This window comes from Crocodylus siamensis, chromosome 1 (genome assembly GCF_052110815.1).
Source record: "Crocodylus siamensis isolate JL-2025a chromosome 1, ASM5211081v1, whole genome shotgun sequence".
Lineage (NCBI taxonomy): Eukaryota > Metazoa > Chordata > Crocodylia > Crocodylidae > Crocodylus > Crocodylus siamensis.
In genome coordinates this window covers 401336028-401352701 of record NC_143395.1, presented here as the reverse complement: position 1 = coordinate 401352701, position 16674 = coordinate 401336028, and the positions used below count along the sequence as shown (strand labels likewise).

The following is a 16674-nucleotide window of genomic DNA, read 5'->3' as shown; positions in this document are numbered from 1 at the left end:
TCCAAGTTAGGATAAATTCCACCATTCTACTGCCATGCCAAGTTGGAAAATCAGAAAGTGAAAAAAGTGATGTCTACTTGGCAGACAGCTCTACAAGTAACACAGCAGGGGGGCAGGGGAAGAGAGAACTTCTTAGGACGAAGAAGACCATGCTTGTCACGATCTCTTACAGGTACACTCTCTCACTAGAAGACACTTTCAAACATAGCACATATTGCACAGCCTTGTTGTAATTCAAAATCAGTGTTTAAAATAAATTGAATAATGCAGGACAGTAACTAAGCAATCAAAATTATTTTTTTCCCTTTATGGGTCACATTTTACATTTTCTTTTTCTAATTGCATTGCAATGTGCTAAAAAAGATACCTAGCAGTAATTAATGAGTTTATGTTCAGGATTAATGGACAAAAATTGAAGAAATAAGTATAAAATTAAATTCTGTTGTATATCTATAAACTGTAATTGCAATCCTAAATGCCTCTTGCTTTCATGAGCATTCATATATATTTTTCTGTTTATATATGTCAGCCCCATATAGATGCTGACCCCTCCCCCTGTCCCCAATTTCAGGTTCACTTTTAGCAAAACAACTTTTACTCAGAATATAAATTGATAGTTACATTATAACAGTATGTATAAGAACCTTGTCCTTATAAAATCATAAAGGAGACTCAAATGATCAAAAAAAAAAGGACCTAGATTTAAATACACTAAAATAAAAAAAGTGTGTGGAAAAGATTCTGACTTGGAGTTTTTATTGTATGCTCAAAATTACTTCAAGTATAAAAGTAAAGTCTGTAGAGGGCCTGATTACAGGTTGACCCTGCACAACAGTCAAGTGTGTTTTCTCTTGTTCTTTTGAAGGAAAAATAAGTAGATGTATACACTGAATAATAAAGTATAACCATTCAAGTGTAATTTTGCTCAGAAAAGTAACTATCTAAAACTGATACCTGATTGTTCATCAAATTTGTTCCATTTTGCATGTATTCACTTTGTTCTCTGATTAACCGCAAAAATAATTTTGATTGCTATTTCTCTCTTGGTCTTCTCTTAAGCGATCTGTTGATATAGAAATATTAGTTATTAAATAGAAAAAAAAGCCACTCCCTCAACCTGCACACTTATTTTGTGAAAACCCCCAGCCCACATTTAACTGGCAAAAAGTCCAGACAGTAGTTACTGGCATCATGCTCATCAGGGGGTGCACCACCAATCTCAGGGGGTGCATCTGCATCCACGTGCACCCCCTATACATCACCAATCAGTAGGAGCTATTCTTGTGTATCCCTCCTTGCTGACTACCCCTGGTTTCCACTGTCCATTTGCCTCCTTTTTCTTTGTACATTTTCAAAACCAGAGAGCCAGTAAAGGAGCACAGAGAAGGTAAGGAGCAAGACCTTTTGCCTGTACCAGGACAAGGATACTGCGAGCTGGGCCTGGGTTTTAAGGGCTGGAGCTGGTGAGGCCTATTGCCTGTGGCTTCAGAGGACTGACCACCCTGACTGTCTTGCTCAGCCTAGAAAAGATCAGGATGCTTCTCTGGGCTTGCTGCAAGTGGTGCCTGTTTAGGGAATGGACTACCCTGATAGAGGCTGACTAAGTCTGGATCTCTGCTCAGGCCTCATTACAATCCCTGAAGCATTATGGAAAAATATATTAAAAAAGATACATAAAGGTCAGTTACCGTTTGAAAATTCTGAGAAATCCCACAAATATTGTACACTGGCCTCAAATGAACAACAATTTTGAGGACAAATCAGGCAAAATATGAAAGAAAAGGTTAGGGACTATTTAGAAATTCTGCATGTGTACAAGTCCATGGGGCCAGAAGCAATGCACCCGAAGGTGCTGAGGGAGTTGGCCGATGTAACTGCAGAGCTGCTGGTCACTATCTTTGAAAAGTCGTGGAGATTGGGAGAGGTCCTGGATATTGGGAAAAGAGCAAATATAATACCCATCTTTAAGAAAGGGAAGGAGGACGATCCAGGGAACTACAGACCAGTCATTTTCACCTCAGTCCCTGGAAAAATCATGGAACAGGTCCAAAAGGAAATTTATTTTTAAGCGCTTGGAGAAGGTGATTAAAAATACTCATCATGGATTCCCTAAGGACAAGTCATGCCTGATCAACCTGATTGCTTTCCATGAAGAAACGACTGGCTCTGTCGAAGGAGGGAGAGCCATGGAAGTGATATACCTTGACTTTAGTTAGACTTTTGATAGGGTCTCCCACAACATTCTCACAAGCAAGCTAAGAAAGTCCAGGTTGGATGAATGGACTGTAAGGTGGATAAAGAACTGGCTGGACTATAAGGCTCAGAGGGTAGTAATCAATGGCCTGTTTTCTAATTGGCAGCTTGTGTCAAGTGGAGTGTCTCAGGAATCAGTTTTGTTCAACATCTTCATCAGTGACCTGGATGAAGGGATGGAGTACACCCTCAGCAAGTTAGCAGATGACACACAGCTGGGGGGAGTAGTGGATATGCTGGAGAGCAGGGATAAGATTCAGAGCCCTGAACAAATTGGAGGATTGGACCAAAAGAAATCTCATGAGGTTTAATAAGGACAAGCGCAAAGTCCTGAACTTAGGGCAGATCAATCCCATGTACAGGCTGGTGACCAACTGGCTAGGCAGAAACTCTGCAGAAAAGGACCTGGGGGTTACAGTGGACAAGAAGCTGAATATGAGCTGACAGTGTGCCCTTGTTGCCAAGAAGGCTAATGGCATACTGGGCTGTATTAGTAGGAGTGTTGCCAGCAGATCGAGGGAAGTGATTCTTCCCCTCCATTCTGCACTGGTAAGGCCCCATCTGGACTACTATGTCCAGTTTTTCCCCCCTCCCACCCTTACAGAAAGGATGTAGACAAAAATTGATAGCATCCAGCGAAGGGCAACAAAAATTATTAGAGGGCTGGTGCTCTTGACTTTTGAGGAGACTGAGGGAACTGGGCTTATTTAGCCTGGAAAAGATAAGACTGAGAGGGGATTTAGCCTTCAACTACCTGAAGGGGGACTAACAAAGAGGATAGGGTGAAACTGTTCTCAGTGGTGGTAGATGACAGAATAAGGAGCAATGGTCTTAAGTTGCAGCAAAGGAAATTTAGGTTAGATATTAGGGGAAAAAAAAAACTCACAAGGAGGGTAGTAAATCACTGGAACAGGTTACCCAGAAAGGTTGTGAAATCTCCATCCTTAGAGGCATTTAAGACCTAGGGAGACAAAGCCTTTGCTGGGATGATCTAACTGGGGATAGTCCTGCTTTGAGCAGGGGGTTGGAGTAGATGACCTCCTGGGGTCCCTTCCAAACCTCATTCTCTATCAATTCTATGAAAAAAAGAGTTCATGTTGATACAGAAAATACTGTTCCTGTGAAGAAAAGTAGGTATACATTTGCCTATGTTGGCTGGAGAAAACTATGTCCTTGTCCTACACTGCTAGTACACAGTCCTGTCCAGTTAGAATTCAAATACTCAGTGAAGCCAGTCTCTGTGATGCTGTTTCTAAGTGATTTCTGAACATAATGTCTCACATTTACCCACAAGCTAATCACATGGGCCCTGAGTTAGTGACATGCTTATACCGGCATAGGTTCCAAAGCATTCTTTTTTGTCCTATGGGTCCTATGTGTGCAAGTAGGCCCTTAAAAAGCAGAGAGATTAGATCACTGTATACACTAGGGTCTCTGGAGTGCAGAGGTATGAAAAGCACAGATCTCTCTCCAAATGAAAGGATAACACAGCCTTAACATGAAAAAGTGCCTCAATTTTAAGAACCCTGAAAATGTTCTGTGTTTGGTATGAATTATTTGATGAAAAACTATTAAGAAATTTCTTACTTAATTTGACTGAGTTATTTAGTACCTTAGGAAGAGTTCATAAGGCTATTTTTAAAATCCTTCTGAACTACTGAATTAGTTGTTAACAACATAGAAAGCTAAAGCACAGGCCATGCAGTGAACTCTGTGAGGGTTGAGATGACCTCCCATCCTTGTGCTTTAAAAAAAGCAACTCTTATTATTTCTTGCACACCCTTGCCTGTTTTCAGCTTCTCTTTCCACCTCTCAATGTGTTGGCTGGTGCAGAACATGTCCACTGATTGTCTGTGAGGCTTAACCATACATCTCAATCCCAGCACTATATAAAAAGGGGTGTTTGGGCCCACCACAGTGCCTGTGTCTAGAGGTACACTGTGCAGTAGCATGTGGCAGAAACTATGATGTGATGCTACTGTACAGTAGTCTCAGGTTACTGAGCAGTCAGCATCACAAAATGCTTTTTGTCGGTGCTACTGCACAATAATGTGGGTTACTGCACACTCACTTAGTACTTGTTTATACAAGTACTAAATGACCGTGCACCAATGACTTATGAGGACAGGCTGAGGGAGCTGGGCTTATTTGGTTTAGAGAAGAGAAGAGTGAGGGGGATTTAATAGCAGCCTACAACTACCTGAAGGAGCGTTCAAAAGAGGATGGAGCTGGATTGTTTGTAGCAGAAAGCCCCCTTTGTACAGTTCCCTTCTGGACATTAATATAACAGAAGCCCCTTCTTGCCTGCACCCTGCCCCCCTATTTTGTGCATTTCTTTTTCCTTCTAAGTACTGGCAGAGACCTAGCTCACTCATTGCATGGGTGTGGCAAGGCCCAGAGCAAGCCAGAAAGCTGAAGTGGCCTTCTGTAGGAGAAACCTAGAAACTACCTCTACATATCAATTAAGCTCAGTGTCACTAAAGAAAACAAAAGAACTAAAATATCCACTTCAAAGACAGTAAATACATCCTGGTGCTAACCTAACTCACTTACTGTCCCCAGTAGCCTTTGATCCTCACTACCTCAAATTGCATTTTTATATTTTTCTCACAGTGCATTTTTATATTTCATCTGTCTCATCTTAACCATGGTATTTTGTATTTTATATTTTATACTTTTAAACCCTTAAGGAATGTACTCCCTGTAAAATGAAATTACATCCTGGACCATTGTTAAAAATTGCATTGAAATTGTAATTGTAAAGTGATAAAATCTGCTATATTGGGCTGGTCCCCCTTGAGTGAGTATCAGTATACGATTATCAGTATGTAATTAAATGGCATTAGCTGAGCCAGAGGAACTTACGATTACAAAACTCTACTCTATAAGCCATTTTAGGCTAATCAAGCCAAGGAATTGATTCCTGGGACTGAACACCCACACTATTGATTATTCCTGCAACCCTGCTTGCAAACAGGAAGACAAGGCTAAGGAGCTTCTAAAAGGAGCAGAGGCAGTAGACTACAGCAGGAAGAAGAATGGGAGAGGTTTCCAGTGAAACTAATGGAGTTTAGAGACTACTGAACATTGCTGAATTTCCTCTCCTGATCTACTTTCAGGTTATGCCTCACTGGCAGAGCAAAAGTGCACTAGGGCATTGCAAAAGCAGAAACAGGTATTTAATGCCTCTCATATCAGGCTCAGAAAAAAGGAAAAGTTAAGAACAGAAAATTAAAAACAACCATGTTTGGGTGATTGGTTTTCTACTAATACTATGAACAAACTAGCCTAGGTGGAGATCACTAACTGAAGCTGGGAAAGATCAGAGAAAAGATCTTACCGAATTAGAACGAAAGAACCCTCAAACAAATGTATGCATTATCTGCATAAGAAAGTAATAATAATCTATGATTTCACATTACCCCCAGGAATCATGCATATGCTAGATAACAATAGATCCAAGAAAGAACCTTGTAGGATGCCAGGAGAAACTGGAAAAGCAACAACATGAAGAAAGAGTGAGAGATTATAGCTGAATAGATGAACATGATCCAAGCCAAATAGGTGCCCTTATTCTCAAACCAGTGTAAGATTCCAGGGGAATCAGCTAGGCTGTGCAATCTAAAATAAAAAATGCAACATAAATGTTCAGCATCACAATAGCAGCCAAAACCCCACTGCCAACAAAAGGAACACGTTGTTCCAATGTTGCCCAGCAGTCTCTCAGCTACAATGTTGTTGAAAAACACACTGTCTCTCTTCAAATAACTGTACCCAGGATGCAGGCAATAGAATTGTTCTGCTTTGAACTTTTCATGCCCCTTCATGCATGCCAGGGTACATTAGATGGAAAATATGCCTGGACAACCCAGTGTTGACCCAACCCAGAACAGGGGTTAAATGAAAAGTAAAGTTTATCTGAGCACATGAATGAGGTAATAAACAAACAGATTTGTTATCCAAGAAACAAGAGTTCAAACTTCCAACTCTTTGATTCTCGACTAGTTCCCCAGATGTCTCAGACACCCAATTACAAAACATAAGGGCCAACTTCTATGAGGGTGCAAATCAACTGGTATCAGGTCTGCAAAGAATTTACCCCTTAAAGGGCTTAATACTGTTGTATTGCATAGAACTATATCATATAAGTTGGTTGTGAATCTCCAGATGAAAGCTACAAAATAATGAATTTAAGGACTGCTTTTCAAAGAAGATAAAAGCTGTGCTCATATAAATCCACTTAAGCTCATTCTTAGTAAGAAGCTGTATCTGTTAGTGCCTGGCTGCAGTATATTTACTAGTTCTACATGCTCAAGTAACACAGTTACTCACATGCTACACATAGCTTTTCCCCAAAAACTATCCATCCAGATTAGGATGCATGTTTTAAGCAAGGAAGATGACTTCCATGCCAGAATGGAGGCAAAGGAACACTGGAATGGCTTCCTGAGGTTATGCTCCCTTCCCAGCTACGTGCAGGTAGGACAGAGTCTAGTTCCCAAACTCACTTGCCCTCCTCTTGGTGCTCAGTCAAAAGTTAGAGGTTTCTCTCTGTCACTACCACTACCAATTTAGATGCATAACAAGGATACAGAAAAGTCAGTTACGGCTTGAAACACCCACAGACACTTTTTGTTGGCCTCAAATAAATAACAGTTAGGTAACTCCATACTGAGAACAGAAAAGTCTGCTCCTGGGGAGAAAAGTAGATACACATTTGTCTGTGATGGGAGGGGGAAAATGTACTTGTCCTGGAGTCAAATACAGTCCAGTTAGAACTCAAAAGCTGAATGAAGCAGATCTCTGCCAGTCTCCTCGGTTCTGAAAGATTTTTGAACATAACTTCTCAGGTTTCTCAGCTGAGCCAAAAGCTGCTGCCAATTTGGCAGTGCCTGTGGCAGGATTAAATTGCTAGCCTTTGGCTGAGCAGCAAAGAGTTGAGTGAACTCTGCCCCTGCTCCACATGGCCAACATTCAGCCATGACTCTAGAAAAATCCATTTTGTTTTGCCTTCCCAAAACAGGGTGCATACCTTATTTGGGGGATGAATGTATGCAAGGAAAAATGCTTCAAAAAAAATGCAATAGTCACCACCTGCCCCATCCCTCATGAATACTCAGATGAATTCCCTCTCAAGTCCTCCTGACTGTGACACCTGGTTTAACTAGTTACACAATTCTGACAACCCTGTAGTAGTAAAGCAGAGATGCACTGTTGCTGGCTGTGGAGAAACTTGGGAAGGAAGTAGGTAGTCTTGGGGCCTGTTCTCCACTTCCAACACTGTGTATGAATTTTAACCAAAATTGGAAGCATCCAAACCAAAAAACTAGTGCTAGCACTGCATCTTGACACAGCCAGGTATTTGTACAAAGCAATGATGATTTAGGTGCAGGTTTCAGGCCACAGATCCCAGTTTCACATAGGCACTTAAGATGACACGGAGAACCCTTGTGTCTGGAAAACATGAGCTTTCAGCCATATCACCCCTCTTCCATGCTTCCTTTTGGCTGGTTGTAGGCAGTCCCCTGCTCAGTGCACAAAAGACTGTGAATGCAAATTCTAGGAAATTAACTCTCCCCATGTGAAGTATAAGTAGCTTAGTTCCCAACTCAGATTTACATTTTCTGTTCCCAAAATTTAGGCATGGGGCAGTGCAACACTCCCACTCACAAGTTCATCCTTCTGCCTCAGCTTCCATCTTTAAAAGCCTTGGGGATAACAACATTTCCCTGATTCCAAGTAGCACTGCGAGGTGGGGAAACTACCTCCAGCTGCTGGCACAGAAAAGGCAGACTTCTGCTCTTTTATTTCCATTATCATTTTATATAATGAGCCTTTATCCTGATACTTGATGCTATGACCAGATTTATACTGAAACTTCTAACCTTCTGAAGTAAAAAATGTCCATTTCCCCCTTAAGAGAACCAAACTTGTGCCTTTTAACCAATCTGTGTTCAGTTTGTTCTGAAGCCATTTTTTTAAAATATGCAAAATAGCCAGATCTTATGGTGTAGCACAATCAACAATTCAATATTATAAAATAAACCAATCCAACATATATTAAAAGCTCATTTAAAGTCAAACTAATCTACATTTTGAGTAAATTGTTTGTTTGTTTGTTTACCTCTTACCAAGTCACTTGATCCAGATGTAAATTTAGATGTAAATTTAGTTCAGAAGCTAATTGACTTTAATTTATCAATCACTAAAGGTCACATTTGTCTATAAACAAAAAGATTATAAATTCCAATCAAACAGCTTTAATTTGCTCTAAGATTTAAACAATACTACAGAGGCCGGATATCTGCAAGATATTTTCATTCAGGTTTTCTTACTTATGAAAGTGTGATGGATTAAAATGATTTATTTTAATCCCTTAAAAATTCTCTGTGGGACCAGAGCATTAAGCTTTTGTAGTGCGATCTGAAAACAGTAGAAGTTTAGATTGTATTTGTTCAGTTCTACAGGGTCTTTTCCCCATTTTTTATCAGCTGAACCACAGCAGTTACTATGGAATCATCTCTGCCTTTCTAAAACCTACATTCTTTTCTTTTTGCGAACAAATAAAAGAATGACCATATTTTTTCCAAATGAACACACATGGGAGTTTAAACTTAACTAAAATACTACCTTTTATACTCCTTTGTTTCCATTTCCATCCCACATTGATTTTAGGCACATTCATTCATGTGGAATTGGATATGCCATATTTTCTCACACACAGCATGTACCTTTTCCACCAAACTCAGCCCCGCAAAATTCATGTGTATGCATTAAGCAGAACAGCTAATTTTCTGCCCATGACAGAATCACCCTGCTTTGATTCCTGCCCCACAGTGCAGCAGCTGTGGTATTACTATTCAGGCAGCTGAGAGAGTCAATTGACTTAATGCCTCATTGTTTTTCACTGTACAGACATTAACAATCATCTCTCTTTTTAAATGGTCTCGATTGTCTGCTAAACAAGCTATACCTATAGCAATTTTGCAGCCTCCTAGCTCCTTCTTAGTTTCTCTTTTCTTATTCCACAGTTGCTTAGCTCAGACTCTAGTCTTTTTCAGAATCGAAGATCCACTAAGAGCACGATCTTTAGCAGCAACTTTAGTTTAGCCTGAGTCAGCTGAAGATTAAGTTATTTCCCTGATCTACATAACCATAACTCTGGAAAAATCTTTTCTTTCATTCTTCCTTTCAGAACGAAAGTGAATGTCATATTTATCTATGTGCTGTATGCTATGTCGATTCAGAGTTAGATATTCAGTTGACTGCTGAATACTACTGTGCCATATATATATATAAATAATTATATAATTACATAAAAATGAAAGATCATATTTTACAGGAACACACAACTATTGGTTGTGTGGAATATACTGTATTGCAATACTATAGGAACTGAAATGGGAATTCTTTACAGGGATACACAACTTCATTGTATTTGTTACAAAAAATGAGTTAGTATTTTAGAAGCATTATCTTTTTTACACATATTTACATCTGACATTTTTTTCTGTTACTGATGACAAGAGTACTACTGACAAATAATAAGTAGATTGTACTTTTTCATAGATTATGCTTTGCTTTGCACTGTTTGAAAGATCAGCTTTGAGCCAGGTGATGAAGAATTAGAGTTATGTTAAATAATCTTGGCAAGTTTCTGGTAAGTGGAACTGACAAAAAAACAGTCCCTATTAATATCAAAGCATGTCTGTCAACAGTGAAGACTAAATGATAGCCTTAGCATGTTAGTTTTCAAGCAATTAGGGCAGGAAATAATCTGCTCACAGATAAGTGTTGAAAGGTATTGTATGTATTATAAGAGTCAAGACCCATTTTTATTCACTAAAAATCTCAAGTTTTTACGAAAAATGAAACCTCTAAATGGGTGGTTTTAAACCCATGAGCAGTTTTTACCTTGGTGAAATGAAAAAAAATTAAGTGTTGCAATCAGTGTGATCTTTGTTAATTTCCTGAGTCTCCGGATGCTTGGAATATAAAAGGAACGCTGAGAATCACCACAGCATGAGGGCATTTGAGAATCAACAGTACAATAAACAAAGGGAAAAAGAAGGTAGAAGCATAACAATATGGTAAAGAAATTTACATTATGTTGCATCATAAACATTTACTACTTGATTTGTTCCAAATCACCTTTATTTAAATAATGACATGTATTTATTTTATTGAACTGCTACCAGGTGTGGTTAGAATTATGAAGGGAACACCCTGCAAGAACCAAGAATCAGCATGAGGACAAGGACTCACAATAGCAGAATTAAAACCTGAGAGCTGCTGCTAATCACTAACCAGATGGATCTCAGACAAACCCAAGAGACCTTAAAGAACTGATCAAAGAAAATGGACAATCCTCATTGTGAACAACATGCTTAGAAGAATGGACAAAATGTTCTGCAGCAGGGGAAACACTCTGACCACTACGGCGGTTTTCCTCGTTGCAGGGGAAAACCACTTTCTTGGTACGGAGTGGTTGCTGGCTAAGGTAATGCAGCATTAGCCTCCCACTTTCACTTCCAGTGGGAAAATCTTGGCTTTATGCCAACTTTATGGAACTAGGAAACTCCCCCCTAGTTTGCTCCTGTGGCTGTACAGCTGAGGGCAAGCAAAACCCTGGGGCATCCAAACCGCAAGCCTCCTAGCTTGGACCTGCATGTAAGATGTCTGCCAAATGATTTGAAAGCATCTGAAGCCCCAGGCAGGGGTAGAGGATATTTGCTGGCAGTAATATGGTTCTTGAATGATTCACAGATTTGGAATTGATTTGCCTGGTTTAACTTGGGACATTAAAAAACAAAACAAAACAAAAAAATTCAAGGAAATGATGTCCTGCAAGCAGCAGAAAAATAAGACAGTTTGCTGCTACACAGAAGTCTGGCCTTGCAGACAAAGGAAATTAGATGCAAAGGCTGGAACTTGAAGTTAGATATTCCACCATGAAATAAGATAATTTCCTAATTGTGAGAATATTTAAATATTTGAGAAACTTGCTGGGAAAGGATGGACTCATCACTACTCAAAAGTCTTTTTTAAAGACATACTCTAGTACATCTTTCAAAGAAATTCTACAGCTTTGGTGTGCAGTGGGAAGTAAGGTATGTCAAGCCAGATTGCCCATCGTATCCTTTCCAGCCCTGTAATCTGTAAATCTCTGAGATCACCTGCTCATCTTTCATTCACGGGCCATGTGAGGAATAGCAGTGCTTTCACTGTCTTCTACATGTGAGTAATACTTCCAGGATTGCATCACATCAAACAAAAATTATATTCAAAACTGATGCATCAGGACTTCTGCTGATTGCTGCAGGGGTCGGGAAGGATTTTTTTCCCTTGATATATATAATTTGTGAGATTTTTTTTTAAAACTAAATATGAGCTTTCCTCTGAAGCATCAAATTCGATATGGTTGGAGATGGGCCTCCAGATTAGACAGACCTGCATACTTAACTGGTACAGTGAAATCTGGTTGGAATGACGTAGTTGGGGATGATCCTGCTTTGAGCAGGGGGTTGGACTAGATAACCTCCTGAGGTTCCTTCCAACCCTAATTTTTTATGATCCTCTTTCTTATCTGGTGGCAGTATCTCTTGCTCATGCTCAGGGTCATACTAATAGATTTACACGCTGGTAAGGAAATTTCCTCCAGGTCTGTCTGGCACAACAATAGGGCTAGGGGCAAACATTCAAAAAGACTAAACCTGAATTGATTTAATCTTTGCAGATTAATCTAACCTGCCTAGATTGAATCAGTCTGCAACCAAACAGACATTGCCTCTGGACTGAGGAAATGCAGGCACATGCCTGCAGTGGCTCAGGCTAGAAGCCACAGGGCCCTGAAGCAGCCCTCCCTTCCCACCCACAGTGCTGAGATGAGGGGGCCATAGAAAGGCCCTGGCAAGATGCTATGATTAGGAAAGGGTTTAAACCCCAACCCTGCCTACATAGTCCAAGGCTTTTCCCTTACTCGCTGCTCAAGGGGCAGGAGTGTTACCAGACCCCAGGCAGTACTCTGAGGCAAAAGGGAATGGGGTGTAGTGCATGCATCTTGTCCTGGGGGAGAGCAGAGGAAAGAGCCCCAAACAATAAATGGGGACCCCCTAGGGCAGGGATCACACGTAAGAGCAGAAAAACACACAAGAATAACTCAAGAAAAATACTTACCAGCAGCAGGACCCATGGTGCTGCTGGAGCAAGAAAGGAAATCTGCACGGGTTGTAAGCCATGCTTTTATCCAGCTGAAACCAGCTGGTGACATCATCAGCAATCACTGGCCAGCAGGGATAAGAAGGACCACCAGGGAAAATGGAAGAAGGAGGGGGAGAAGAGTCGGGAAAGATACGCCATCCATGATACACCGAGGGAGAGAGAGCTCACAGGGGCTCTCTGCACCAGCAGAGAACAGCATGGTGAGGAGGCAGAGGAGGCTCTCTACGCAGACAAAGGCAGGAGCATCAGAGGGACAGGACAGCCAGAAGAGGCTCTCTACACCAACAAAGGTGGGAGTGTCGGGGAAACACGGGAGGCAGAGGAGCTCTCCCTCTGGACAGAAACAGACGTAAGCAGCAAAAGGCGCTGTAGAGCAGGACGACAAGACGCTGGGTACTGGCTCATGACATAAGAACTGGCCAGGCACTTGTGGAGATACCACAGGACACCAGAACTGGGACACTTCCGACAGCGGATAAGGAGAGCACCACCATATACCGCACTTGGCTGACTGAGGGGAGAAATGACCCGGGGCAAGGGACCGTGGTCTACCCTGGCCCAATGACGGGCCAAACCCCAGTGGAGTTATAGGGGGCAAAAGTCATTCTGTTACTCTAGCAGAAGGGCAGGACCAGAAAACGGACAGGTCCTTCCCAACTTAAAGTTTGTGTTGGTTTTTGTTTCAGTTTCCTCCTTTTGGAGGGGCTGAGAGGTAGGGCAAGGCAATGCAGGCAAGATAGCTCTGTACCATATTTTTTTTGTGCTCCATCCTTTATTTTGAGTGCTGGTTAAATTTAGAGTCCCAGGTAGAGACTGCCTTGCGGCAGGAGGAAGAGGTGATTTCTGAAGCCCTATGGCTAAGTGAGTTACCCCAGGAGGCAGGGCCTAGGGTGTGATAGGGCTACAAAGACCATCGAGCTCAAGAAATACATCATAGGGGGTGTGGCTGAGAAGATCTGGTGACTCGCCAAAGGTTGGCGTAAGGTTGGGGTATAGGGGAGGTGGAGCCCAATGGATGACTGTCGGGTGGACTCCCCACTGTAGAGGAGCCCTGGGTGGTTGGCCCCCCCACTGGTATAATATCCAAAGTCGTGGCAGGCGAGATTGGGGGAGGCTAACCAGGTGATAAACATCTACCCACCAGCTTACAGAGACCGTAGGACATCTGCTACCGGCCGCATGTGATCGAAAGTTCGAAGCCAGGTGGGGACACATCTGTTGATGATACTGAGCTTTTCAATCTCCCTCTCCCTACTTCTTCATACTGTCTGAAAACCTGACAGGCGAAGGAGCCAGCAGGGTGCTGATAACACAGTGTTTATCAGCCCCATCAACAAAACAAAAGCCTCTCCTCATTAGTTCAAGCTCTTCTTAAACAGCTTCTTCAAAGAAAGGAATGGAGGGATATTACCAGTTGACCTATTGATTAGCTCCTAAAAGCCCTAGGTAGATACCCTCCCGTCTGCCTTTTTCCTGTCCCAGTGAAATTGGAGACATGCACACACACCTCTCTCAGTATTATCTAGGATACCACATATCTAGGGTCACATCCAGCCACGTGGGGGGGTGTGGTATATGGCTGCAGGTTGCCACGTAGGGAGTGGGTGCGGGGGGCACATACTGCCTCACGGCCATGTGCTAGAGCCAGTGGGTGCTGCCCATGCACCCTGCACTTGCTCCCTACAGCCACGTGCTATGGCCCCACATGGCCACATGCTGTGCCCCTCCCCTCCCCTCCCCTCCCTCCTCCGCAGCAGAGCACACCCTGGTTCCCAGCACCTACACCTTGCCTGTGTGTCTCTGTCTATAAGCAGACAGGGTTCTTTTGGTGAATCTGATCTCTTTTATTAGACCAACTTAAACAGCACATGTGCAGTTGACCCAGAGCATTACAAACAGACAGACACATAACCAGGTGTGCTACGGCTTTTACTATATTAAAATTTATGTTGCAACCTAAAGGCTTGTGTTTGTGTTCTTGTTTACCCTGGAGGATCAGGATGAGGCTAGAAGGGAAAGTTTGGAGGCCTCATTAGTGCCTGGAGAGAGAGGGTATATGATTTGGTAGAGCCCAGTGGCAGGCACAATGAGGATAGCACTAGAAATGTGCAGCTACTGGGGTGGCGCAGTGAGCCCAGAGTGCCACAGGGGTGCAGTCAGAGGGGCACAGCATCCACAGCACCAGAGGGACGCAGCTAAGGGAATGCACGACCAGGTGCCCAGGAGAGAGGCACAGAGCCACATATCCAAGAGAAAGGCACATTAAGCCATTCATAAGAGAACCTGGTGCCTGTGTGTTGCAGAGACAAGAGCCAGAGGGCTCAATGCCAGGGGCTTATAGAGTTGATGATGGTAGTAACAACTGCAAGGCATGGGACATGTGTAGGGAAGGTCAGAGCATGTATGCACCATCCGGTATAGCTGGGTGCACGAAGGGTAGCTTCCCGCCTAATGAACAACTTAATTATTTACTAACAAGGCACAGCAAGTGAGATAGGTAGGCAGACTACCCTCAATAGGTGGGCAGGCCGACAGAGGTCAGCCTCAGAATGGCTCCCTGTTACACCATGCAAGTAACTAAGCTATAACTTGTATATTTTATGGCCCTTGAAAATACTTATCTATTATTCCAAAAATGTATCCCAATGGGAATCTGAACTAAGCACAAGTTGTTAAGGCTAAATGAATAATCTGTTTGTCTCAGTCCAAACCCCTCTACATTCTCCTCCTAAAAAATTCCATTTTATAATTCTTCTAAAAAGTATAGAAAATATCTCTGTGCTGTAACTGAACACCCAATCCTCTATTTCTGACTTTTACCTTTCCAGAAATTTTCAGTCATTTTTGACCACCAACACAATCAATGTCCATTATGTTTTCATGCCCAGCATATAATTCAATAATCTAGTTGTCACATTGGGAAATATGTTAAAATGCAATAAGACTTGATATATTTTTAAAACAGAGAGAATAGCTTTGAACTAAAGGAACAGTGCATGGTAGCAAAGGATATAGAAATAAAATAACTGTCCTCTTTTTCATTTCATTTTCCTTCCACATCAGTACTATTTCAGCAATGAAGCAATCATCCAGAAGATATCAAAACATCTTATTTAGAATAATCTCGGTGTGATTTTTCCAGCATTTAATATTTTACCCAAGCCTCTCCAATTATTTTATCAAGACTAAGTATTCCTATCATAAGCACTGGTCTACATTTTAAATAACTGGAAAAAATATACATATATTTTAAAACCCCTACATTTTGGTAACCATATTCCATAGAAAGATACTCCAAATTTATTTTTTTTTATAGGAAGCACCACGCTCACATTTAATTATAATAATTATTTATTTTCTGTGAATCCCTTATAATGGTGATGTTATGTAAGTCCAAATATTTGGACTAAAACAATTATTGAGCATAAGGTATGTGTTTATTTGTATTATAACTATTGTCAGTGTTTACTTAGATGAAAAGCAGAGTGCTCATTCACTTATTCAATGGCACCAAGTGCCCATTTTCATCTTTGGACTTAATCTGCCTATTAAAGAAGTCTGTCAAACTAATATAAGAGCTGAGCCAATGTATTTTCTTGACTTTTCTACCCACCAGATGTTTTCTCCACAACCACAGAAGCTTTTCAGCACTAGAATTGTGGGAGACCGTTTTCAGGCTGGTGTGTCTGATGATCTTTTGACTGCAGATTCAGGCGTTCCTCAGAGTTTTTCCAAGCTATTTTGAAGATAAAATTGCTCTAAAGTGGAAAGGACAGCCAGCCTTTGCTATAGCAAAAGAGCATGAGAGAAAATCACGTAAAGTCTGGGTTTAGGTCATTTCACAAATTTGGAAAGATTTCAGGAAGTTTAGGCCTGTGACTTGTGTTTGGTTCTGGGTTGTTTGAAGCATCCTCATTTTACATAACGAAATAAAATGAATAGCTATTTGTGGAAATTCAGACATTAGGAAGAATGTAACGATGAAGCTGACTAATCATTAAAATGGATGAGCATTTATATACGTACCTTTTTGTTCTCAGATGTGTTGGAGATCTGCCTCATTAATTGAGTGTGCTCTGCAGGGGAGCTGATGTGCACTGCACTGCTTGCAGTTGTATGCTTGCACCATAGTGTTTTAATTCAAAAGCACACCGCTGCCATTTTCTTTGTGCTGATGCACATTTAGCCATTCATACAACT

At 41.4% G+C, this 16674-nt stretch overlaps 1 protein-coding gene across 2 annotated transcripts in view; it reads right to left on the bottom strand.

The window, feature by feature from the left end:
• The window catches only part of SLC36A4 (solute carrier family 36 member 4), a 251046-nt gene that overhangs the window by 93309 nt on the left and 141063 nt on the right, over positions 1-16674 (bottom strand). Inside the window, exon 11 of one of the 2 annotated variants that reach the window (XM_090030583.1) lies at positions 583-1063. The exons of the other annotated variant lie outside the window; for it this stretch is intronic. Within the exon in view, the coding sequence (XP_089886709.1) occupies positions 1008-1063 (56 nt within the window). The 3' untranslated portion in view covers positions 583-1007. Of the gene's footprint in view, positions 1-582; positions 1064-16674 lie in introns of those variants that run through there. 2 annotated transcript variants of the gene reach the window in all.